The sequence below is a fragment of the Thunnus albacares genome, chromosome 14, assembly GCF_914725855.1.
Source record: "Thunnus albacares chromosome 14, fThuAlb1.1, whole genome shotgun sequence".
Taxonomy (NCBI): Eukaryota; Metazoa; Chordata; class Actinopteri; order Scombriformes; family Scombridae; genus Thunnus; species Thunnus albacares.
The window spans coordinates 24673282-24700427 of record NC_058119.1 but is presented as its reverse complement, the minus strand read 5'-3'; the positions used below and the strand labels follow the sequence as shown (position 1 = coordinate 24700427).

Here is a 27146-nt window from a genome sequence, read left to right as displayed (position 1 = left end):
TATAAAAGCCAAATTATGAGGAATGAGCTTTACACCATGTGCTGCTGCTTCAGATTTTGCAGGACTGACAGAGAATGGGATTGGTGAGAAATTTGGTTTTGGTTTGAGAAGAATTAGCAAAAGCAACACTGCTTATATGAAATTTAGGTTACCAATTATTAAGACTTATGTAATATGTTCTTTACAGTAACCCTGGTAAAGCCCTGTCAAACAAAGCCAGACCAGCATTTTCAAATTCACCCAATTTGCACAGTTTTAATAGAATCAGAATCAGCTTCATTGGCCGAGTATGTTTACTCATACAAGTAATCAGACTCCAGTTGCTGGTGGCTCATATTGTCCTTACACACAACAATGTTCAGGAGATATACATGAACACACAGCCAAAACAAAGACCACAAAGCTGGGCAAAGAGAATTAAACATATCACTGTTATGCACAAGCAAGTAGGTGAAAAAATAGCTACATACATGTAGAAACACAGTGCAGGTAAAACCTGTTTTTGTAAATTGTAAACAGGAAGTAGTGTAAAGGTGTTTTGGTGGTAACACATCCTCAATCATATAGATTTTTTCTAAACTGTTTTATTACATGTCCATCAACATCCATTCAAGCATCTTCTCAAAGTGTCATTGGGCAAGAAGCAAAATGATTACCGTATTTCCTCTAATAGAGGCCGGGGCCTTTATTTACCTCAACTTCAGTGGGAACCAGGCCTTTATTGGAAGCAGGCTTATATCAGAGAGAGGCCTTTATTTCTAATTCCCTCTGTAATTCCCTAGTATATTTGCTCATATTTTAGTACGAAGCCTCCTTGTTACTGCATTATGCTGTTAATACAAACTCAACACTTCCTGTATCAATATCAAAGTGTGTTGCAGTTTTCTCTCCTGAATGTCCCTCCTCATACTGCAAAACTCTCTCCTTGAATTTGGCATCAAATTCCCATCTGAGTGCCATGCTGCTCAAGTTCGCTTTCCACTGTGTTGTGGAAAATTAAATGACTTGCACAGGTCCCACATGGCGCTTCTAATGTAGCTACTGCCATCTTGTGGAAATACGTACGTTACTACAAACTACAGTTGGCTGAGACATTTACACACATAAAACCACAGTGACTGAACCAGGACAATAATAATTTAGATGAGTAATCCAGAGCAACAAAGTGTTGAAAATAGCATGATTATATTGTTGAATTTATTCAATTAAAGCAGTGGAAATGGACATTATGATTGACGGGCATGTACATTATATAACAGGCACCCCGGCCTGTTTCTGGGGCCGACCTTTGTTTGTTTGTGTCGACCACACCCTCAACCATTATCAGAGACCAACTGACTACTGTCTTTTATTTGAGGAAATACAGCAAATGTTTATATCACAATATTGTCAGATGTTTTTAAAGCACCACCATTTTTCATGTGTTGCAGCACATTTATAATGAAGTTTGCTATTTCACTGAGTCCCAGTCACATTAGGTGCAGCTGTGTAGTGTACTGTAGTGAGAAAGGAGAGTGATCCTTCACATCAAAGACCCTGCTTGTTCTTCAGAGGCGTCCTTGAGCAAGAGATTGACTTCTCACCTGCTCCTGGCATACTGTTCTGTAACTAATCCCCAATCTTTGACCTCTGAAACATGAAAAGAGAAATCTCCCGAGGGGAATATTAAACACACAGGCAGGCACAAGCCAAAGGTTATATGTTTTATGAACTTTGTTGGAAAAGTTAGCATCTGCACATGTGAAAGATAATATTGTTCTTTTATGAATGCTTGTGGGCTGCAGAGTGTGATACAGAATATGCAACACTGCATTTATATAGGCTACCAACAGAGCAGAGTTTGTTTGTTTGTGTGCTTACGGGTCCAGTATATAACAAATCTGGATGGTGCAAATGATCGGGCATGAAAGCAGGTTTGTTTTAAAGATGTTAGCTGTTTTTTCCTATGTTGTTGTTACATATACAATTTCCACTGAAGAGTATTTCCCTTCTAGTGTGGGGATACTGATGAAACTGGACAGCTGTCAGCACATAATGCATCCAGAAGTTAGCAGTGACATAGCGAACACACAGCTGCACACACATCAGAGCTGGAGCAATGGGATTTAATTCAGAAAACTACATGATAGAGCTGCAAAGTGGGATAAGACGCTAGTACCACAAGTATTTTTATCCATGCTAGCAGTATGGCTTAAGGGATGGCATGTCAGTCTGTCTGCAGTTCAATCGGTCCAACACTTTGGTCCGATATCTCAACAATCATTAAATGGATTGCCATGAAATGTCCCACATATATTCATGGTTCTCAGAGGATGAATTCTACTGACTTTGGTCTGACTTTTCCTGAAGCACCACCATGAGGTTGACATTTATGGTTTTGTGTGAAATGTCTCAACAACTACTGGATGGATTGCCATGAGATTTGAACATTTATGTTATGTCCATGTCAGGATGAATTACAAAAACCTTGGTTATCCTTTAACATTTCATCTAACACCCCCATCAGGTTAAAATTTCGAAGTGTCCAATACTTTGGTTTATGATCAAATATTTAGCTGCGTTTTGTGTTTAGTGCTAATTAGCCAATCACAGTATAAACATGAAAACATTATACCTGCTGAACATTAGCATGTTAGCACTGTCATTGTGAGCATGTTAGCATGCTGATGTCAGGATTTAGCTCAGTGCAGCCTCCCAGAGCTCCCAGAGAGTTAGCACAGCTGTAGACTCTCAGTCTTGTTTACCACTCTAAATTCACATTTCAAGCTTTCTTTTAGTGATATCTGAAATGTTGTCTCAAAATGGCAACACAGAAGTCTCCTGGATAATTTTATGATACTAAAAGTTTATGCTATGGTCATCTGTTTTAATTGTTTCAACTTAATTTTTAACCACCCTTACCCTTAACCCTTTATTTTTTACCGTCAGTTTGGTAGGACAGATGGCTCTAAATACTTGGATATCCATGAGTCTCAGCCATTGTTACTGATTGTTGGAGATGAGACCAGTTACAGACACAAAACTGAGCAAATTCAAAAGGCTTCATATTGTTGCAATATTCTTCCAAAACTGATCCAGAATCCAAAAGTGACCTTTTATGTATCAGATATTTTATCACATATATGCAGTTGCTCATCTTTGCTCCACTTATCAGTCACCTGCCATGTCTATGCGCAAAGTTTTCTCAATATCCTTATCTATAAAGCTGATGCTCTTTTGATATACTGTAGATTGGTGAAGATGTCCAAGCCAGAAATAAAAACACATAAAAAATGTCTTTCTGTCTCAACCATCACTGTACTAACTGTATAATTTTGGATTTGTCTCCATAGTTACGATGAGTGTGTTGGCCCTGGTTCTCAGATCTACATACCTACAGATGACCCACCTCCTTACTCCCTGTTGGACCCCTGTCAGACAGGGGCAGAGCAGGAGGAGCAGCCTAACTACACCAGCTCGGATCCTTCTCCATATTACGGGGAGACCTCGGCTAGCGCCGCCTGGTTCTCCCGCTCCCACTACCCGCTGGGACTACAGGAGCAGGAGCATCAGCACATCGCTTCCATTTCCTTCCCGCTGGAGGCGGCGCCGTCTTACGAGTCAGTGCTGGCCGAGCAAGGACAGCCCCTCCCTCTTATGCCATGTGACCTTTACAAACACCAATCAGAGAGGGGGGACGACGGCAACTCCCGGCAACCAGGGGCGAACCAGATCTTGTAGGACAATTAATTTGTTTCTTTCACCTGCGTCATTGGTTGTCCCCATGAAACAAACACTTGTGATGTGGGGCAAAAAATGGCTGGTAGGAGCAGCTGTGACACCAAACAATGGACCTTAATGAGGTTTATTCATCTTCCACACAGTTGCTAACACCTAATAAGGCTGAAAATATGCTGATGTCAGCATTTCAGTGGACTGAAATCCAGCCTGGACTCCAGTTTCCTACATGGACAAAACAAAAACTCACATCTGATTGCGTTGTATTGTAAAGTTTCTGGTATGACAACTCCTCTCCTAAAAAGGTTTGTCGTCCCAGTGATGCTCCCTTGAAGAAAGACTCTCCTACATCTAGTAATAACACCATCGTCTAGTTCAGTTTTTGTCACGTTTTGACTGTTAATCTCTGTTTCTTGAATCAGGATTGATCCAAGAGTCCAGCGTACTTACGTGTTTGGAGTTTAGGCTGAATTACTGCTACAAAATGTCAACATTTATCCATCATACTGTAGATGACAGAAAGCTGATTTTGTCTGTAGAAGAAAGATTTGAGTGTAAACAATATCAATGTGGTATTTAGTAGTCTAGTTTAAGGTATACACAAGCACACAGAGAGTACCCACCCCCTCCCACTTCTTTTGGTATGACCCTCACTCCAATTTAAATGTTTTGGATTAAAGTATACTTACTTCTAGTGTTGTATGCGGCATCCTCAACTACCAGCACACCGCTGCTGATTCCCAGTCCCTGTACTTTGTAAACATTAGGTGCAGTGTGCTGTTCTGTAGCCTCCAGTGTGGTGGTAGTATTATAATGGTTAGAAGAAAGATTTTATAATAAAATGGTTGCAACCATAAAATCCAAACTAATTGGAAAAACTACCTAGACAGGAAGGGTGAATTATAAAACTCTCCCGCCTCCCCGTTTCCAGTTGTGTCTGTTAAATATTCGCAGCATACATCTGTCATCACCAGAGAGGGGGTTTCAACATGTCCACTGTCGTATAAATTCTTTCTATCAAGGGCTGTGGTTGTAATATCACTGCTGTAACCGGACCCCAGCAGCAACATGTAGCTCGGAGCCTTCCTCCCGATGAGGTCGGGTTGATGCAACAGAGGAGTCACACATAAAACTGTAGACCTTAACACACTGTTCACCGGAGAAATGAATGCTTCTGCCTTTGTCTGCTTCTCTCTGTCTCGCTCTCATTAAAGCATTAACAGCACCATCACGGAGGTTTTTCCTCATCGCACTAAAGCTTTCAAAAACGTCATCTCAGTTAGCAACGAATGGTTTGTGTTAGCTAAAATTATTCACTGATAGGCTAATTAAACAAAGAAACTGATGTTAATGTGTTAATGTGACTCACTTAACCCTCTCTGAGACAAGTCTGGATTACCAACTGTCAATCATTTGACTCCAGGGAATTTGATTAATGGCTTTTTTTTTTTTTTTTAGAAATTTGGACCTGAAGTAGATGTCAAGTCTAGTCTTAAGATGAATTGTAGTTTATATTGTGCTCATTTATTGCAATGTTTTTTTTTTGTTTTTATGAAATTGCACAGAAAACCTGGGGCAAGGTGTTATTATTAAGGCTGCAACCTACAATTATTTTTATTATCAGTAAGTCTGATTACTTTTTTAATATTCAATCGATTGTTCAGTGAATGAAATGTCAGAAAATAGCGAAAAATGCCCAAGTTCACATATTCAGAATACTCAAACAGTTTACTATCATGGAAAACTGGAAAAACTACTAACATTTGATAAGATGGTACCAGTGAATTTTTGGCGTTTCTGCTTAAAAAAATGACTTAAACGATTAATCAGTTATCAAAATTGTTGCCAAAACATTTTCTGTCAATCGACTAATCATCTCCCAGATAAAGTATGTCAATGTACTGTTACAACATCCAAATAAAAAATTATTTGATGCATCACTTCTAATCCAAAATGGCAGAGAAATGTTGAGTGGCTGAATCCTCTGCTGAGGTGACCGTCGTATGAGCTGTATGCAGAAAATTATATAAAGCCTTTTTTCAGATGAACCAATTCTGTATTAGAAATTGCATTTTACAGGGAAAAGTGATGCCTGTCACAAACATTTATTTGCAAAACAGTGAGTAAATTCAACAGATGTTTATTGTCAGTATAGGGAGTCTAAAGCTTGGATAGTGCAGCGAAAACACAAGTACAGAGGGGTGATAGACGGGAGCGAAAGTGTTTGTCTTCAACACTTTCATCACAGTTTCCAGTCCAGTCATAGTCAACAATGAACACTTCAATAATTCATAACCACCCTAAGAGCTTAACTATAACTTAACCATAGTTAAGTTTAATTTTTTGTATAAGTACCAGAGAGTCTGTTGCATCACCTCAGCTCTCTGTGTTTTTCCATCATTTCCCATAATCTGACAAAGACAGAAGCAGGAGAGTAATGTCTGAATATAACGTGTGTGTGTGTGTGGAGGGAAAACCTCCTGGAGACACTAAGACCTGTAGACAAAACATCACCATTTATCACCAGTTATTGAAGCAGGAAGTCATTGGAGGCTGAGCTTTAATAACAATGCAAATATTCATTTTTAAATGTTATAATAATTTGTTTTTATGTAACCTTTGTTCCTTTAATTAGAAAATGGGTCAATACAAATTTCGTATGTTTATAGGTATTTTTAATGAAGCGTTTATTGTGTGTGTTAAAAGATGTGCCTAATAGCCCTCAGACTGTTAGCTTGAACATTGTAGCCATATGATAATCTCAATGCAACTAATCCAGAGCTTTTTGCTGTTAAATGTTAGGTTATCATATGAAGTATTGGTTTACAGATGTGGTATGGAGAATTTTAGTCATTAACTGATTCCCTTTTTAATTAGCTGTAATGATAGATTTTACTGAGGGGGAGAAAAAAAAATGAAACTGTTGTTCCAGAGATCAGCTTTGTGTTGTCGTTTGGTTCAGTTGGCAGCTAGAGATGCATCAACTGCACAATTCTCAACCTTTAGTTTGTTGTCTAAGCATTGCTTTCAACATAAATGTTAACAACTCTTATTGATTATATTGTGATGGATCACCCATCTGTAGAGTCACTCTTTAACCACCTACGATGTTTCTCTTCCATCCATCTTCTTCTCTCTTTTGTCTGCTTCTCTCTTCTTCTTCTTCTTTCTTCCTCTTTTTTCTCTCTGCAGGGAATCTTTAAAAACTGTAATTTTAACACGCGGAGCCATTTACTTTCAATCTAATTATCTCAAAACTGCAAACTGCAATTCATCTTCTACTGATGCACTCCCACTGTGACCTTTTAATAAACACATACTGCAGAAATATTTTAGAATTGATTGGCTTGGAATTAAATTTACATGAACCCGAGGGTAATTAGTCATTTGGTGATAATTGTGTCAGTGTTGATGAAATGTAAAGTGTAATTACAACAGTAGTTTATAAGGAATTTGATGTGTATAACTGGAGTTATTACATGACTTCATATATAAAAGACATGAAAGGACCTCACATGATGTGCACAGATTGTATGATTAGAAGCCTCATATAATGATATAATGCATTTATACAGTACATATACTAGATTTGGCATAACCAGTCCTCCAAATAATGTGTCCCCAGAAGAAGAAACAGATAACACCAGTTGTAAGTAACCAGGAGATCAAAGAAGACATAGTAATCGTTGCAGAATCAAGCTTTCGGTTTCACTTTAAAACCTGCTCCTGATGATGATTTTCAAGTACAAATGAAAGCTGCAACAATGCCGCTGTTCTTTCTTCTTCTTCTTCTTCTTCATCATCTTCTTGTTGAGGTTTAGTAGCAGTTGGCAAACAACTAAATGGCTGGTATGGACTGTAGATCGGGAATCTAAACTAAAGATGCAGTTATAATAATATTAATGAAATAATCACTGAGAAAAAAATCAGCCAAATTTGTTTTGTTAAGGTAATTAAACAAATATAGTTTTGACATTTACATTTAAATGCCATTTAATAGTTAAAAAGTGTATTTTAATCTCTCTGAGGCTCTGAATCAGGCGTCTCCCTTCAGCTTCATATTTCTGACAATAGATCATCACACGATCAAGCGTTTCTTCTTCTTCATGTCTTCTCATGTTTCTCTATTTTGTATAGTGTAATATTTATTCCAGTATGACCAAACTGAAACCTTGATATTATTGTCTCCTCTGTCCTGTTTCTTCCTGTACATCTCCAGCTTTTTCTTTAAATAGTACAGAAACTCTTGGTGTATTAGTAGTGTTTCAGTTTTTCCTTTTGGCTTAATTTCAGATTCAAGAGACATTTTGTTTGTGAGAAAGAAGCCATTGTCAGTAAAAATGATAAAAAGTAGATGAAGGATTTTTATGAGATGCTGACTGTATATATATTTATATAATACAGTGTATAAAAGGTAGAATTACACAGAGAATAAAAAAAACTCTAAAACCCCTGTAACCTCCCACTAATGTACACACATCTCTCTGTTTTAAGCCTATAGCCATTCTAAAATGAGATGAATTTACATTTTATATGTATGTACACACATTTCCATGTATGTATGTTGAAAATATGCATCACAACAAAGATCATCCCAACCTGTAAACACAAACTCAGTTTTACTATCACCCAGCAGAGGGTACTGCAGACCTACAGTACGACATTCAGCTTTTATTTCCACATCTATTCAATAATTTTCCACACACAACAAAAAGTACATTTAAAAGTGTGATCCTGGACACTGAATAAGATATTAGGATCACCTGGGTCTACATGGCCATATGTGTGTAAGCGGAGGAGTATTTTAACGCTTTATTAAATTAGAGGAACAGTAAAGTGTAAAGATCACTGAAGTCATCAGTATTAGAGTATTTGTTCATTAAAGTACTTATTCAGAACGAGTGTGACTCCTTTAGTCTAACTAGACAGATGTATTTTTCCACTTCAGTCTTGCACATTTTTAGTCCCGTTTACGTTACATGATTTTCAGCTTGGATATTTTGTAGGTGCGTTCCTCATAAGTACAATAAGTGGTGTGTAAATGTCTGACACGTGTATCACTTCCCATCTCTTTTTCCTTTCTCTCGCTCTCGAGACAACAAACGTCATGTATATATTAGGAACTGCAGTTATTAATGTTTCTTTATGTTTCTGTATTAGAGATTTTGTCAGATTTTTCTTCAGTAGAGAAGAATGAATAAATCTGAACTCTTATACATCTGAGTGGCTGGTTTTGAACACACACACTTGAATACAGTATATAAGGGACTGACTTTATTTTCTCTTTCATAAAAATCACATCAAATGCTTAAGTAGAAATTAAGATATAAAGAACAAGAAATTTGAAGAATAACCTGCAGACATTAAAACAGGTTTGAAAATTTTCAAGTCTGTCTTAAAACAACAGTCAGGTGCCCATAAACAGTGAGGTTTTCCTCGCTGTAATCATTCCTCCTGTTCATACTGGTTATTAAAAGATCCCCTTCAAATGTACTTTAAATGTAAGTGATGGGGAACAAAATCCACAGTGTGTCCACACAGTCATTTTGTGCAAAAATGCCTTGAAAAGTTAATCTGAAGCTTATATGAGACTTCAGCAGTCTGAGTTAGTCATATCAAGTGGATATCTGCTACATTTACAGTCTTTTTAGCATCTAATTCCCTCTTTGTGTTTCCTTGAAAGGAAGTAAAGTAACAAAAAGAGGAACTTTGGCACTAAAACTACTGTAACGCTGAAAGATATCTACTTGATTTGACTCATTTGTATTTAAAAGTTTATCTGAAGCTTCACATCAGTTTCAGATAAACTTTTAAATACATCTTTGCACAGAAGGAGGACTTTGGTCCCCCATCACTTACACTGTAAATGCATTATGAAGGGATCTTTCTAATAGTCAGTATGAACAGGAGGAATGATTACAGCAAGAAAAAAAACATTTGTGTTCGTTTGGGCTCCTGACTCTTGTTTTAAGACAGACTTGAAAAATTGTGAACGTGTCCTTGAAAGCAGGTTTGTGTTGGAAAACTGTCACTGAACCTGCTTTGTACATACATACTGGTACATAACCAAAAGAATGTTCTAGTTTTATATACCTTACAAACTGAAGGAACAGCTGAGCAAAACAGGTCGCTGCCACTGATAATTATAGATCTTGTCATGAATGACGCCAGGACAGACAGGTGGAGGATTCAAATGCAGACTCATGAGACAGGCAGGTGAAATTAGAAGGTGGTTTAATGCAAAAGCAAAAAACTCACACTTACAGGTAGCAACAGGAGTTAGTCCAAAAACAGGTAACCAGTTCAAAGGCAGATAGGCAGGTGATAAACAGGCAAAAAGGATCAAACCACAAGGAACAGATAAAGTCCAGGATAAGCTAGGACCAGGATGGCTAGAAAGCAAGTATCCTATAAAGCAACATCAATGAACTGGCAAAGAACAAAGGAAAAGGACCAGTACACATAGTGAGGAGCTGATGAGGGAATGAGCAGCAGGTGCAGACAATTACTGAGTGGGGAAAGGAGGGAAAGTCTGAGGGCATCAGGTGGACAGCTTGAAGATGGCAGGTCTGGGGAGTTGGAGGAAAGAACATGGCCTCGGAGATGTGAGCAGGGGCTGAGAACAGACAGAGGGCAGTGCAGAGGGACTGAGGAGCAGATAGAGACTGGATCATGATGGATCTTTGATTATCCTGCATGTTTAAGCACCTCCTGCTCCTCTCTTTTTCATTATCATGCAAATCATTGTCATATTATTTGTCTCCATAAAACACAGGTGCAAACGTGGATTAGACTAATATCAACAACTTGATAAGACCTCAGTGTTTGCTTTATTTGTGTCAGAAAGGTTGAACTCCTGTGGTGACAGCTTGAGTCTGAGACCCTTCATACAGAATATGGCAAAACCTGAATGGGCAAATATTTGCATCCGTATTTGGAATCTCTTGAAGATAGGTCAACACCACCGCTTAGCTTAAGGCTAATTAGAACAAGTTTGTCTGATGGAAACTCAGATTGAAGTTGAATTTCAACATGATTTTCTCGCCAGTTGAGACAGACTCTGAGACTTTTTGTTGCTGTCAAGTGTGAGCACATCTTACACAAACTGGATGTGTGTTTATAGGTCACAGCATCAGCTGGACAACAATCATGTCGTCAGGTCAATCCTCAAACAGGTATCCTTTCCCACAACCCCTGTCACTTTCTCAGAGTTCATATTTAGCAGTTTGTGTGCAGGAATGACAACATGAAGATAGACCTCTAAAAATATATATTTAAAAAGAAACCATGAAGAGCTGGTGAAGATGAATATCTGTATAAATACTGTTGTCTGTGAGTAGAAGACTTCAGACTGTCAGTGATTGCAAAGGATTTGGAGCAAATATTGAATATTATGACTGTAAAGTTTACCTTAATGAAGTTAACTCTTTATTAAATTAGAGGAACCGTAAAATGTAAAGAACATTGAAGTCATCAGTATTAGAGTATTTGTTCATTAAAATGTTTATTCAGAACGAGTGTGACGCCTTTAGTCAAACTAGAGATGTATTTTTCCAAATCGCTTATTATTTTCAGCTTGGATATTTTGTAGGTGCGTTCCTCATTAGTACAGTAAGCGGTATGTAAAGAGATGTGCAGAGAGCTCAGTATTTATATTTGTATCTGTATTTGTTGAGGCAGCAAAATTATTTGTATTTGTATTTGTATTCGAATAAAAGTGGAAAGAGGCTAAAAAAATCCCTTTTTTTTGTTTTTATTAAGCTTATAATTTTAGAATATTAAAGATGAAAATTAAAGTGATGTCCAAATTAAGAAAGATGCGTCATGTAGCAGGTGGATGTGACTCCTCTCATTGAGACCTGCTGATAGACGTAACAGCAGAGCAGAGAGACACTGAGATAGCGACTATAACTGACCTGCTCGCTGGTATTTGACATGTCTTTTATTTTTTTCCCAAAAACAAATAATTTTAAAAATATTTGTATGAGACAAATATTCATATAAACCCCACTATTTGTGCTTTGCCAAATAATGTATTTGTATTCGGGCCCATCCCGAATGTAAATGTCTGACACGTGTATCACAGACAACAAACATCATGTATGTATCAAGAACTGCACTTATTAATGTTTCTTTATGTTTCTATATTAGAGAATTGGTTAAAGATATTTCTTTGGTAAAGAATGAATAAATCTGAACTCTTATATGAATCTGAATGGCTTGTTTTGAACACACACATACATACACTTGAATACAGGATGCAAGGTACTGACTTTAATTTCTCATAAATCAAATGCTTAAATTGAAATAAAGATATTGTGTGTTTGCATTTAAAACAAATGATAATGTGATATGTGAATGGAAGAAATTTTAAGAAGAACCCGCAGACATTAAAAACTTATTTAAGACAAAGTTCACTTTGAGTTTATGTAATATGTGTAATATCTCATTAAAGGATAGAGTAATAATTTCTCAAGTCTGTCTTAATGAACAGTGAAAGAGGTTTTTCCTCACTGTAATCATTCCTACTGTCATGTTGAGCATAAATGCATTTAAAAGTTTTATCTTAATTTTATATGAAGCTTCAGGCAGGTTTACATTGGAAAACTCACTGAACCTGCTTTGTACACACATATACAGGTACATATTCACAGGAATGTAACACTCATATGTAACTTACAAACTCAAAGAACAGCTGATGATAACGGATCTTTGATTATCCTGTATGTTTGAGCTACTCCTGCTGCAGTGCCCTGTATGCAAATCTCCTCTCTTTTTCATTGTCATACAATATCTTGACAACGTAACTCCTGCGGCGACAGCTTGAATCTGAAACCCTTCATCGACAATGTGGCAAAACTTGAATAGGCAACTTTTTTCACCCATCATCGTTGGAATCCCTTGAAGAAGAGAAGTGTGGAGTAGTTTAGCTTGAGGCTAAATTGAACATGTTTGTGGTGTGAGCGTCACCTTTCATAAACTGGATGTGTTCAGATAGGTCATGTCGTCAGGGCATGTTTTATTTACAGGACAGGTTGGCAGTTTTTCAGGAGCCCAAATGAACATTGAAATGGGTTTTTCTTGCCATAATCATCGTTTATACTGACCATTAGAAGATCCATTCATAATGGACAAAGAGGGAATTAGATGCTAAAAAGACTGTAAATGTAGCAGATATCCACTTCATATGACTTACTCAGACTGCTGAAGCCTCATATAAGCTCCAGATAAACTTTTAAATGCATTTTTGCACAAAATGACTGTGTGGACACACTGTGGATTTTGTCCTCCATCACTTACATTGAAAGCACATTTGAAGGGGATCTTTTAATAGCCAGTATGGACAGGAGGAATGATTACAGTGAGGAAAACCTCTTTTACACCTGACTGATGTTTTAAGACAGACTTGAATAATTGTGAACCTGTCCTTTAAGATGTTTTTATGAGACAACAGGACATCTGAGAAAACTACATTAAAGGGAAAAAAATCATTTCAAAACCCCTCAATAATTCTTATTTCCCCGTCACTTTCTCATGTTTATATTCGGTTGAGTTCGACATTTGCATACAGAAATAAAAACATAATATATATATAGTGAACAGAGTTGATGGAGTTGCATATCAAAGTACATTCAAGATAAATCTCCAAAAATATTGAAATCATCTGAATTAAAACGTTCATGTTTAAAAGGAAACCACAGAGAGCTGGTGAAGATGAATATCTGTATATCTACTGTTGTCTGTGGGTAGAAGACTTCAGACTGTCAGTGACTGCAAAGGATTTGAAACGAAATTTTTAATATTAACGTTATTTATTAAAATCATGTAATAAAGTTTTCTAGCTTAAGTTATTACCTTAAAATTGGGGAACCATGCATTAAAATGGCCAGAATTCCTTTTCCCCCAGTTTATTTATATTTTAAACATATACCAACATAAATAACTATAAGAACGATTCTTCATAAACAATTCTTAACACAACAGTAAAAAAAAAATAATTAAAAAGACAAAATATGCATAAAAAGAAGAAAAAGGAAAAAAAACTCCCATATTTCCTTTCTATCTGTGTCATATATCTCTGATCTTCTGGTTAACATCATGATATGATACGACATGATATTGAGTTATGATATTTAGTTAACAAATTCATCCATTCCATTAAACTGGGAGCTTTAGGTCATTTTCAACCCCTCAGGATAAGTCTCAATGTTGTGATTATACTCAGACTTAACACTTGACACTGCCTTTTACTAATTCCTTTAAATTCTGTTTTATCATTTAGGAGACAAAGTTTCTTCCCGCTGTGGTCACACTACAGTACAATCCCATACATTATATACAAAATGGCTACAATTACTACATTAATCAACCCTCAAATTAAAGCTTCAAGACAACTTCATAGTCATTGTTGTTTCAATTCATCATCAGAATATATCAGTGCAAAGAAAAATGTGTCGTTGTATTAATGCAATCTGACTGCTGTGCTTTATTTTTCCAACATGCAGCTACAAGCAGTTAAGAGTTGTTGTCCACGCTCTGTGCTTTTGAATACAGCGAGTGAGTGATTTATTTTTGGAACTAATTTAAACTGAACAGGTTAGATTGCTAAGATTCTTTAGACACACCCAGCCTGAGGCCTTTCAGTCTGCTATATAAGTCAGTCACAATCCAGACGCATCATAAACCTCAAACTTCACTGTTACAGACTGCTGCTGAGTGAGTTTAAGCAGAGGTGAGTTATTATTTAACATCTCTTTTCAGCTTTTACCGACTATTTAAAAGCATCATTAATCTTTATCACAAAACAAAAGGCTGAGGATTGCAGTTAAACTGAGCGTTTCCTTCATCTGCTTTCTTGTAGAAAATGAAAGCTCAGCTCGTGTTCCTGCTGTTGGCTGTCGTGGTCGGGCTGAAAGCTGCGTTCACTGACGACGAGTCAGGTTTGTCCTCCATGTGCCTGTGAGAATAAATGTCTAATAAAGTAACACTGACCAAAAACTTTGGATTTGTTACTTACATCAAATGTGTTCCAACCTTGTAGTTAAAGAAGAGGAAGTCGCCGTAGACGAGATCGAGGACATTGACGTGGACGCCTTCTTCAACAACGATCCTCAGGATACAAAAGACAAAAAAGGTAAAAATGTGTGTGTATGTGTAAAATTCATACCTGTCATGGAATGATTACAGCAAACAAAACACTTGTCAATGTTCATTTGGGCACCTGCACATTGTTTTAGGACAGATTTGAAATATTGTGATTCTGTCCTAAAAGTAAATTTCAAGTCTCTGTGAGTGAGCTTTCATATCATACTGAAGTGAATGAAAACCAAAGGCTTCCTGATAAGTAGGAAATTATTCTATGAGATTATGTATTTTTGAACTGTAATTTAAAGTAAGCGCATTTTTAAGGTAAAGGGCTGAAAGATGGTTACTAAAGATGGTTACTTTAGTAGCTGACAAGTGAAAATACATGTCTAATCTGTGCCATTCACATACAAAACCTGTTACATTGATAGAACAAGACTGATATCTTCTCAGTCTCTGAACAGCTCAGGGTTTGTGTTGTGTTAATGCTGTGGTTATTAGGTCTTTACGATTTGTGACTAAATGTTCTAAATTTCTTTTGCAGAAGCTAAGCCGCATAAATGAGATCGAAGGGGAACAGCATCAACTTTCTAACCCTACCCCCCCCCCGCTCCCCGCCCCCCCTAAATATGGCCCAAACTGTTGCAACCATATGATGTTAAATAAATAAAGTCAACATTGAAGCATTTTCCTGTGTTGATTGATGATTTATACTTGTATTTGGAAAGGGTAAAGACTAAAGAGTGTGATTTCTGAGATGGAACCTGCAATGAGATAATATTAAAAATGGATGCAATATGAGAATACTGCTTAGACAAAACAATATTGATTAGCGTCTTCATGTTCTGTTGGTCAGTCTGCTCTCCCTCATTGTAACCATAATGTTTATATCCTTCCATAGAAGACATGTGCACATAAATACATAAAAAGATGTAAAAACCATTAAAAAACAAACCAAAAAAATCTCCAATTAAATTAAAAACTTTGCAAAAATAGACATGCGCAAGAAATGTTTGCATATGTTTGTATGTTATATGTATGTTATTTTAGACTTTATACCTGCATTATACAATTCAATTTAAGTTTATTGTCATCATACAACGAAAAGTGTCTTGTGTCTCCTAGGAGACACTGCAAAAGGCAGATAAAAAGAGAGCATGCAATTAAAACATAAAACAATATAAACATGTGCAATAACAAAATAAGGAGACACTATATCATATGCATGTGTGTTTAAAGGAAGAGAGTATTTACATGTGTAAGGCAGCCAGATAAGTGGCCTCGAGCAAACAATCGGAAATGTAAACAGTAAAAACTATGTTTGATGAGCAGATAGTATTATTTTAATATACAGTACTGTGCAAAACTTTTAGGCCCTAAAAGTAAAGTTAGGATACTTCCAAAATGAATGCCATTAATAGTTTTTGTTTTTATTAACTAATTAACTTCATACAAAGTTCAGGAAACCTAAATGAAATCAATATTTACTGTGAGCAGCTTTGCCTTTAAAACAGCAGCACTTCTCCTTGTTACACCTGCACACAGTTTTTCAGGTATTTGGCAGGTCGGTTGTTCCTGCCACAGTTCCTCTGTGGATTCAGGGCGTCTCAGCTGCTTCTGTCTCTTCATGTTAATCCCAGACTGACTCCATGATGTTGAGATCAGGGCTCTGTGGGGGCCAAACCATCTGTTTCAGGACTCCTTGTCCTTCTTGTTGCTGGAGATAGTTCTTTATGTCTCTGGCTGCATGTTTGGGGTCGTTGTCATGCTGGAGAATAAATTTAGGACTGATCAGATGCCTCCCTAATGGTTTGCATAATGGATAAGAATCTAAACATCTAAAGTGTCTAATATGTTTGCATGTCACTGTATTTTATAATGTACAAATAAACCAGTGACTGAATCAGTGCCTATAAAGATCCTGATTTATAAATATTGTCACTGCATAAAGGATAGGTTCACAATTTTTCATGTGTGTCTTAAAACATCAGTCAGGTGACCATATGAACAGTGAAAGAGGTTTTCCTCACTGTAATCATTCCTCCTGTTCATACTGGCTATTAAAAGATCCTCTTCAAATGTGCTTTCAATATAAGTGATGGGGGACAAAATCCACAGTGTGTCCACACAGTCATTTTGTGCAAAAATGCATTAAAACGTTGATGTGAGGCTTCAGCAGTCTGAGTTAGTCATTTCAAGTGGATATCTGCTACATTTACAGTCTTTTTAACATCAAATCCCTCTTTGTGTTTCCTCAGACAGTGTTTCCCTGTTGAGCTGTGGTGGAAGTATAGTAACAAAAAGAGGAACTTTGGCACTAAAAAGACTGTAACATTGAAAGATATCTACTGGATATGACACATTTGGACGGCTGAAGCTTCATATTAGCGTCAGATAAACTTTTAAATACATTTTTGCACAGAAGGAGGACTGTGGATTTTGGTCCCCCATCACTTACATTGTAGGTGCATCATGAAGGGATCTTCTAATGGTCAGTATGAACAGAAGGAATGATTACAGCAAGAAAAACCTATTTCAATGTTCATTTGGGCTCCTGATTGTTGTTTAAAGACAGACTTGAAAAATTGTGAACCTGTCCTTTAAGTCATAATTTGACTCTTCTGAACTCCTCATGGCCTTTACCACGCCGCCCTCTAGTGGCCTTATCATATAAGCGCATATCCAACTGAATTTATCCAACTGCATAACCTGTACACAGAAAGTTCAGTTTAGTTAGTTTTAGTGATTAATGTATTTCTTTTAGGGCGATTTGTAGAAAACGTAACGTGAAAAGTTACAGCTTCAGAGGAAAAAACGAGCGGGAATCAGAGAGAAACCACAGCGCTGCACACATGTCAACAGTCTGGAGAAACTGTCATGTGATCCGTCTGCCGAACCTCAGCCAGAATGACAACCGTCATTTGCAGCCCGCTGGCCGGTAAGCGACACCCTCCTTCCTCGGTGTCGTCCAACTGAACCGCAACACGTCGACTTTACTCCTCCAGCGGTCTTCTTCTCCTCCTCTTAAATTCAGCCGGAGTTTGTTTGCGGAGCTGCTAAACTAAACAGCCGGTGAACTGGGAGTTTCTTGCGGGGAGCAACATGCGCTCCTTAGCGGGACTGGCTGCCATTGTGGCGGCGGCGAGCGTCTACCTCTACCTGCTGTCGACTCATCTTCCCCCGGGACCGGAGCACCTCCCGTCGGCCTCCGAGGAGGAGGACCAGCCAGTCCAAGAGTACAGGTATGGGTAATGGAAAGAGACAAACAGTTAAAAAAAAAAAAAAAAAAAGAGAGAGAGACCTATAAATAAAAATAATGCAACCACAATTAATCCACTTTCTTTGAATTCTATATTAATTTAGTTACCTCATTTTAATTCCTCATGTTATCCAGCTGGGAGTCACTCTCAAATCAGCCACAACAACAGTGGCTTAATCATGTTTTGTTTTTAGCAGTACATACAAAAATATAATAAAAACTATAATAAGAATAATCACACAAACCAAAAGTGTATTTACTCACGTACTTCTTCACATACAGTTAAAATTCAACAGCCACAATAATTAGATGAAACAGCTGTTTTTAGTATTTACCTATTTTTAAAATTTATATTCTGGCAGTGATTCACAGTCACCTCCTTGTGCTCCTGTATTGGTTTGGGCTTTTCCCTGCATGACAGTGCAGTACCTTGAACATCAGGTGGCCTATAAATTAAAAACCCCACTGCCATGATAGTTAAACTTTTCTCCAGCCTCTGTGTTTCCAAGGACTGCAGCCAATTACATTTTTTTTAATGATCATCTATGTTTTTTGTTTGTTTTTTTTGAATGACAAACAGAAGTTGCACATCACATGGTCCCAGAGTCCAAGTGACCTCTTGATATGTCTATTTGTGTCCCACCAACAGTCCAAAACCCCCCCAAAATTTGAATTTACAATGTTATCAAACAGAGAAAAGCAGCAAATCCTCATCAAGTGAGCAACTGGAACCAGAGAGTGTTTGACTTTTTGCTTCATAACTGACTGAAATGACTAATCAATTATCAAAAAAGTTGCTAGTTAATTTTCTGTTGATCTACTGATCGATTAATTGCTTCAGCTCTACTGCTCCCTCACTGATGGACTAGTGCGGCTGTTCCCGACCTTATTGACTCGTGACCCTCTATAATGAAGCAGTGTCATCAAGAATCATTTTTTGTCCTCAGATCATTTGATTTGAAGCGTTTCTAAGCCACAAAAGAGGTGACAGAAAATATGAAAAGTAAGAGGAAAGTCAAAATAAGAAAACATAATTTTAAGTAGGAGAAATCTGTGCTTCTTATTTATTCCTTTAATCATCTTGTGACCCCTCATATTTATCTTGGGGGGGTCCCAACCCTCGCTGGGGTCAGGGAAAGGACAAGTAATACATCAACAGAATGAATGAGGGAATTAATTTCTTTACCCCACATTTATACTGCGGTATTTCATTTGAATTTATTATTATTATTATTATCATTATCAATAATAACAATAATAAAGTCAAAATAGCACTGAAATATTAAATTTCCCTTCTCTCCTTTCAGTACATATTGGACTGATCACATTACTCTTCAGAATGTGTGTGTGTGTTTCTTAATGTGTTCTAGTAGTTTTATCTATGAGTGTGTGTGCATGTGTGTGTGTGTGTGTGTGTGTGTTTTTCTTACGTCATTGGGTAAGGGGTAAGGTGTGAATTGAGGTTAGGTTAAGGTTAGGGTTAGGTTGTCTATAACGAATGGAAGTCAGTACAATGTCCAAACAAGACTTGTGTGTGTGTGTGTGTGTGTGTGTGTGTTGCATTAGTGAGTCTTGTAAGTGGTACGCTGCAATGTGCCAGACAGACGAGTGTGAGGTTGTCTTGGGTTGATAAAATAACGTCGACCAAGACACTCTGAGGCCAAGAGCAGGAGTCGTGTGCGTGTGTGTTTAGACTCAGTAAATTGATATTACTCATATTATTACTGTACTCTTACTGATGAGGTCATTTAAACTCGGTGTGAAAGCATCCAATGAGATGACTTCCCCTTTTGCCCAGTCATGCATGTGTATTTCTGTGTGCATGTGCATGTGCGTGTGCGTGTGCGTGTGTGTGTGTGTGTGTGTCTGTCAAAAATAATCTTAAAAAGAAATGTAAACTTATTTGACACTAAAATGTTATTTCATGTCACTAAATGGCTCTAAATTGTGTTGCAGGTAGGTTGCAGTGCAGGCATGTTACACATTAACTTGACATGTACACTATAAACTAAGACAAGCCGGCTTTATTTATTTAGTATGTTTGAAACCAAATCAGGAAATATAAAAGAATAACTGTACTCTTGCTAACAAAACAACAGAAGGAGAAATTAAAACCAAATACAACAAAATTACATTAATACACTGAATTAAACAAAACTGCTACAGAGAGTGCAGATGATGCTTTTAAAGACAAAAAAAAATCTACTCTTCCAGTTTAACAAAAAACACATAATATTCTTTAACTTAAAGCCATCAGGTGGGAAAGCCAGTAACATCTGGTTAGATGACCTCAGTGACCTGAAAGTAGAGATCGGATTAATAATTTACCATATTAGTTATCTTTCAGGTGTGATGAACTGGGAGTATTATTGTTTATTTTATTATTTTATTATTGTTGTTTCTTTACGCTTTCTGAGTGCTGGCACCTAGATCCTGAGATTAACCTTTCGATTTCCAGTCTCCATTTGTGTAACACCTACTCTTGCAAAACAGCTGGCATGTATTTAAGAGCATATTTCTGGTTACTAAAGTTATTTTTATCTGACAAAAATGGGTACAGAAATGTTATTTGATGCTACATTTTTTTATCTCTCTTAGTCTGCTGCTGTCAGGGATGAAATGATTTAGTTTGTCAGAAAACGAATCGCCAACTATTAATAAAATATGAAAAATAATGAATAATTTATGTCATTTATCAAGTAAAAATGTCAAACATCGGTGGTTCCATTTTCCCACATGTGAGAATTTGCTGCTTTTCTCTTTTTCTGTATCACTGTAAATTAAATATCTTTTATTTTAGACAGCTGGTTGGAAAACACAAGCACTGATGATGTCATCCTAAGCTCTGGGAAATTGTGATGGACTATATTTCACTATTTTCTGACACTTTATAGTCTTAACAATTAGGTAAATAATCAAAAAAAAGTAATTGAGAGATGAATCAGTAGTGAAAATAATTATTTGCAGCTCTAGTTGCTTTAAAAACACCTTTAAAGCTGCAACCTAATATGACCAAACCTCATATCAGTGTTTGTAATTAATTCTGTGAGTTAAAATCCTCCCTGTGAAGTGTCTACTTTAGTCTCACTCGTGTTAATATGTGTGTCTGTGCATGTACAGACAGAATATTGTCTCATGGGGTTTCGAGTAAGCAAAATTAAAAGTGCCCACGATGATACTTTTCCCTTCTTAAATACTGTACATACATCCGCGCAGCTCCCCGTATCAGAGCGCTAACACATCATCAACCTGCCGACCAATGACAGAACGACATGTTTGTCCGCTAACCAGTAGAAACGAGGAACGCTGAATGCCGGAGCAGGTGGTAGAGGAAGCCGGCATCTTGAGTTTCAAGTGGGGGGATTTTAGTGTGTGTGTGTGTGTGTATGTGTGTGTGTGTGTGTGTTTTTGGGGGGTCTCTTTCTACCCTCTGCTCAAGTCTACAGGCAGCGATGCTATTTCTGTCGCTCAATCAAATGTATCCTGTTACCCTCACACACGCACACACACACACAAATGTTTCTAAAATAAGTAAGGTCTTTCCTCTTCATCCTATCTGAAGAATAGAATAGTTCATAATCATGATTTTCTGTATAAGGAGCCACTTCACCCAAATCACAAGAATATGTAGTTTTTCTATTATGTAGTATTTAAACATGCAGCTAGTTTTGATTTTTGTGCACAGAGTTTGAAACGTCGACCTTTGACACTTCAGCTGCTGTTCTGATACGATGAAGGTGACTAGAATTTAGTTTGTGGTCCTCGAAGATTTGAAAAAGTACATTTTTTAAATTTCCAAAACAGCTTTTCTTTCCAGGACAAAGTGTCTCACTTACTCTGATGTCTTTTGTCCTTAAGAAAACTCTTTGGGTCACAAGAAATGGAGATAATTAACAGTAAACAATGTTTTTATTTCTATTAATTAATTAATTCTCTAAAGAGTTGTTTGTTCATCATCGTGTGTGTCCTGTTGTGTGTTTCCGTTCAGGCTGAAGTTCCCGTCGGACCTGGACGAGCTGCGGGAGCTCGCAGAGATGCTCAAGTTTTATAAAAGAGAACATCACGACTACGTTCTGCTGCTGTTCTGCAGCGCTTACCTGTATAAACAGTCCTTCGCCATCCCTGGCTCCTCCTTTCTGGTGAGACACACACACACACACAAATGACAAGGGCTGCAACCACCGATTATTTTCATTATTCATTAATCTTTTCATTATTTTGTTGATTAATGGGACAGTCGTTAGTATTTAAAATGTCTGTAAATGGTGAAAATATTGATCACTGTTCCAACAGTCCATAACTCAAAGATATTCAGTTTACTATAATAGAGGACTAGAAGCCAGAAAATACTCACATTTAAGAAGCTGGAACCGGAGAATTTCAGCATTTTGTTCTTAAAAATGACTCAAAACGATTAATTGATCATCAAAATAGTCAGCAATTAATTTTCTGTTGACTTATGACTAATCACTGAAACTGTAATTTTGACAAAACCAGGAGAGAAACTGTGTTGTGTCTAAAAACATCATACATCTTCATCCAAACAAGTCATTTTGCCTATTACATATATTTATATATATATTTTTAATGCATTTTTCCTTTGACTCCAGTGAGCTAATTTCAAGAATTTTGTGGAATCATGTTCCATTTTTTATTTCAACGCATAGATCTGCTTTATTCTGTCTTGTCTGCAGAAACTGACTCATCTCTCTCTAACTTCTCCTTCAGAACATGTTAGCCGGTGCGATCTTCGGGCCCTGGGAGGGTTTGCTGTTGGCCTGCATGCTCACCACTTTCGGCTCTACTTTCTGCTTCCTGCTGTCTTCCAACTTTGGAAAGCAGCACGTGGTTCAGCTCTTCCCTGAGAAGGTGACGCTGCTGCAGAGGAAGGTAGGCCTGTCTGCTCAGTAGCCTCCTTCATTAAAACAGGGGTGTAACTTTAAAGTCGTACTTTAGTTGTGTTTTCAGTAGTTTTTTTCTATTTGATCATTGTGAATTCTTAATAAATTACTGCAATGACTGATTGCTTGTTGTTTTAAATAATGTGAAGTTAATTGAAACTGTTTTATAAACACTATGGAAGATTAATCACTTGTAATTGCTCTGGGATTTGAACAGGGTTGCCAGGTCTGCGGTTTTCCTGCGCAATTGGGCTACTTTTGAAATGTTGCCATGGGTAGACTTATTTTACATGCAAATTACATGAATAATATCTACAAATAAAAATCCACATTTTCAATGAAATAATTTATTATATCCAAATCCTACCAAACTGAGTCCAGATGAGCGCGTACCCATGCCAACACCCCACCCACGTACACACACACACACACACACACACACAACGTGCTGTAAGGCTCTCCACCGCGTGACGCACGCCTTTTGGTCCCAACTCTGGAAAACTGCAACAGATGATTGCAACTGCAACATTTATGACGCTATTTTGTAGATATTAAAATACATTAGTGAATGATAGCAATGTTGTTGGACTTTAAAAGCAGTGTGTGTGGTTTAACAGAGACGTATTTTGAGTTCTGGTTTTTGGGCTGGTTTTGATTGGCCATTCTGCTGGTTTGGCAAACTCTGGATTTGAACCTCTTTTTTCCTAACTTCTGTGACTTTCTACCAAACTGAATTTAGAAAGGCCTCTATAATTATCAAGAAAAAAATCTGACTTTTAAAAAGAGTTGTGTAATAAGTGGAAACTGTTTGAGCTTCAGAGTTAAGTTTTTAGTTGTGCATTTTGCACAACTTGCACACTGTGATGAAAATGGAAAAAACAGCATATACAGAATAGGAAAAAATGATGGAAGGGTTTATTTTATTATTATGATATTATTTAGGTGTTATTTAAAGGGGACCTACTATGCTCATTTCCAGCTCTATATTTTTATTCTAGGACTCCACTAGAGTAGTTTTGCATGATTCACAGTTCATAAAACTCCTTATTTATATTATACTGGCCCTTTATGCAGCCACTCAGTTCAGCCTCTGTCTCTAACAGGCAGTCTTAGCTCCTGTCTCTTTAAGGCCCCCCCCCCGATGAGCCGACTCTGTTCTGATTGGCTGGCTTTCCATTTACCTCATTATTTGAAACTTTTGCCTCGTTTAATATGACCATGTGACATTGTAACATTATACGTATGACTGAAAATGACAAAAAGCATAATAGTTCCCCTTTAATGTTTATCCAGTCTTGTTAATAGCTCTGTATGGAATTTACATAGACGAGAAGCAGCATAGCGACTCTTTCTGCTACTGCTTTCATCTTTTTTCCGCCTTTATTTTCTTTTTTTCCCCACCTCTTTTTTTCACTCATCTCTTTATATGTTTCTTTTATCTTCCTTCTCTCTCCCGCTTTTTCCTCCTTGTGTCAGGTGGAGGAAAATCGTAGCAGTTTGTTCTTCTTCCTCCTTTTCCTTCGTTTCTTCCCTATGACTCCTAACTGGTTCCTAAACATCACCTGTCCTGTCCTCAACATCCCTATGCCCATTTTCTTCTTCTCTGTGTTCATAGGTGAGCCTGTTCACACATAAAAATTACACGCAAGCGCACTAACTAACCGTTACAAACGCTGACCACTACGCTGCTGCTTTCTCCTCCCAGGTTTGATCCCCTACAACTTCATCTGTGTTCGTACGGGCTCCATCCTCTCAGAGATCTCCTCTCTGGATGACATCTTCTCCTGGGGGACGCTGGCCCAGCTCCTGGCCATTGCCCTCATGGCTCTGGTCCCGGGAGCGCTGATCAAACACTACAGCAAAGATCATCTCAAGGTGGACGGCATGGACGTTAACGGACAGAGTCAGGGTAAAAACAAGCAGGGCCGGAAGAGACGATGATTCTGGGGGAACAAAGGGAACCTAAAAGGCAACCTCGTATCAGAAGACTCAAGGTCTTCACTGGTAGGCGTGTGACCTTATGTGCACTGCGGCCTTGTGATTTCTGTAAGGGCACATTAAGAGGCTCATCATATTTCTAGTATGATCTGTTTTTAAAATTTGGAAACGTCTTCAGGTCTTGTTACACCAGGCTTTAAGACCAGAGTTTCCAAAAGATCTCTGACTCCTGATACACACATGTAAAGTTTTCTTCTGAAAAGAAGAAAAAAATATTCGGATTTACGAAAAAAAAAGAAAGTATTTCAAGTAAAGCTGCAACAATACCTTGATGAATTGATTGATCGACAGAAAGTGATAATGGAATAATTGTTTTTGTCTTCTTTTTTTAAGCAAGAACACTAAAAATTTGCCAGTTGCAGCTTTTCTGTGTCATACGTGATAGCAAACTGAATATCTTTAGATTTTGGGCTGTTGATCAGATAAAACTAACATCCCCATGAGCTATAACTGGCAATTTTCATTATTTTCTGACTTTTTATAGGTAAAACAGTTAATCAATAATGAAAAATAGTTGTTGGTTGCAGCACTCCTACAGGATGTAACAAAGCATTTATCTTAGCGTAGTGTAAGTCTCCCTCACACCGGCCTATTTTAGTAAACTGTGCTAGTTTAGTAAACTAGCACATAGGTCCACTATGTTGCCATTTTGTTAAGTTATCACACTGAGTTTTAAAAGTACTTTGTGTGATAAATATGTACTGTAGAGCTGCACAGGAAGCCCCAGAAACAGTTCACGTTGGATTATTTTTTTGTCTTTGTTGTGTGTTCTGATTAAACACTTTACTGGGAATTATGGAGACCAGAGTTAACCCGCTAGACGTTAATATCTTCTCCATACACGTTTACTTTATTTGCAGCCGTTAGGGCTCCAGAAACTTCTCTGTCTCTGTCTCCTCCTAAAGCACTTACACGTGTCTTAATGTGATCCTGGCTGCATCCACAGGTGGGTTTTCCAGTAGCTCACTGCAGACCAGGTGTGAAAGTAAAGGACATGAATGATTTGGAGCATCAACATACGATAAACTCGATGCTTTTCTGAACCCATTCGCTTGCGGTTTGGAGTTTGCAGCTCACTGAAGTTAACACAAGTGCTTTTTATATCCTTCTAATCAGAGTTTGTGCGTCTGTGCAGCTCAAGAGCACCCTGACATTACAGTTTACTTCCTCACTTCTTACTTCAGACTCAGAAAGTGCAGAGTTTCACAGTACTTTCAGAAGCAGATAATTCATATGTAGACACTATAGAGGTGGATGTGTTACAGCCAGTGAAAGTCTTATTATATTAAGAAATACATTCTTGTTTCTCTCCATTTACATTTAGAAATTGTAGAAATTCAGTTCTGTGACTTCAACCGATGTTTGCGTCGAAGGAGCAGTAACTTGACAAATGTATTTAATTTGAAGAAAACCATGAGAAGATCACATTTTCTGCCTGTGTGATTACTGTATGAGTCCTTTATCTGTTCAGCTGAATGCAGTGTTGCACCTTACAGTATGTTTTATGTCACTATCAACTGATTTACTGTTAAAGTTTGATAGTTTGGTCTTGTACTTTGTACTTATTTATTATTGAAAGTCAGTTTTTTTGCAGAGCAGAGAGTCTTTAGAGAATAGTATTAAAATATAGCTTCTTATCAAGAAACGTAAACAATACTATTTAAGTGTAGGGTCATTGAATGTATAAATGTCATATATAATCTAACTGTATGAGCTCTAAATTCAGGTGTGACTGTAGCGCAAAGACGGACAGTCAGACAACTGGTGTCCTTGATTGACAAAACACTACAGATATGGATCTTCTACTGTATATTTTATTAACATAATTGAAAGATGATCTTTTGTAAAAATGTGTAGTTTGTATTATTTTTGGTCTGACAGTATAGTGGTGAAGTTCAGGATTTAACTGCTCTGAAGTGAAAACATTGTGGCTCTGTGAGCTGGAGTCTGTTGGAGGCTCCACTGTGTTGTGAATGTCAAAAAGAGCATAAGTGCCATCATACCAAGGAACCACTATTCACTAATATATAAATACATATTAGGGTCACTTACTGTTGTTAAAGGATTGAACTGATAATAAATTGACCCCCAAACCCTCCAAGTTGCCTGGACTGAGTGAAACTTTATCTTTTTAAGACTTAAAATGCAGGTTTAAGAAGAACTTTTACACTTTATTCTACTGGCCG

The 27146-nt window shown here is 37.4% G+C and overlaps 2 protein-coding genes and 2 long non-coding RNA genes across 5 annotated transcripts in view; 3 read left to right on the top strand and 1 right to left on the bottom strand.

The window, feature by feature from the left end:
* bean1 (brain expressed, associated with NEDD4, 1) overlaps positions 1–8933 on the top strand; it is a 52088-nt gene extending 43155 nt beyond the window's left edge. For both annotated transcript variants that reach the window (XM_044372003.1, XM_044372005.1), the window contains one exon: positions 3333–8933. In XM_044372003.1, the coding sequence (XP_044227938.1) occupies positions 3333–3720 (388 nt within the window). In that variant the 3' untranslated portion in view covers positions 3721–8933. The remainder of the gene's footprint in view (positions 1–3332) is intronic.
* A 5435-nt stretch (positions 8934–14368) lies between these two features.
* On the top strand, positions 14369–15488 carry LOC122996912. Its single transcript, XR_006407113.1, has 4 exons — positions 14369–14449; positions 14579–14657; positions 14759–14851; positions 15347–15488. It is a non-coding gene; the product is annotated as an uncharacterized LOC122996912 (long non-coding RNA).
* LOC122996913 lies at positions 14587–16813 on the bottom strand. Its single transcript, XR_006407114.1, has 3 exons — positions 16291–16813; positions 14752–14827; positions 14587–14674 (listed from the first exon to the last, which is right to left on the bottom strand). It is a non-coding gene; the product is annotated as an uncharacterized LOC122996913 (long non-coding RNA).
* A 531-nt stretch (positions 16814–17344) lies between these two features.
* Positions 17345–26908, top strand: LOC122996911 (transmembrane protein 41A-B-like). Its single transcript, XM_044372710.1, has 5 exons — positions 17345–18044; positions 22050–22200; positions 22790–22951; positions 24439–24577; positions 24668–26908. The coding sequence occupies exons 1-5, from the start codon at positions 17905–17907 to the stop codon at positions 24901–24903; spliced, it is 828 nt and encodes a 275-aa protein (XP_044228645.1). The 5' UTR covers positions 17345–17904; the 3' UTR covers positions 24904–26908.
* The last annotated feature ends 238 nt before the right edge of the window (positions 26909–27146 follow it).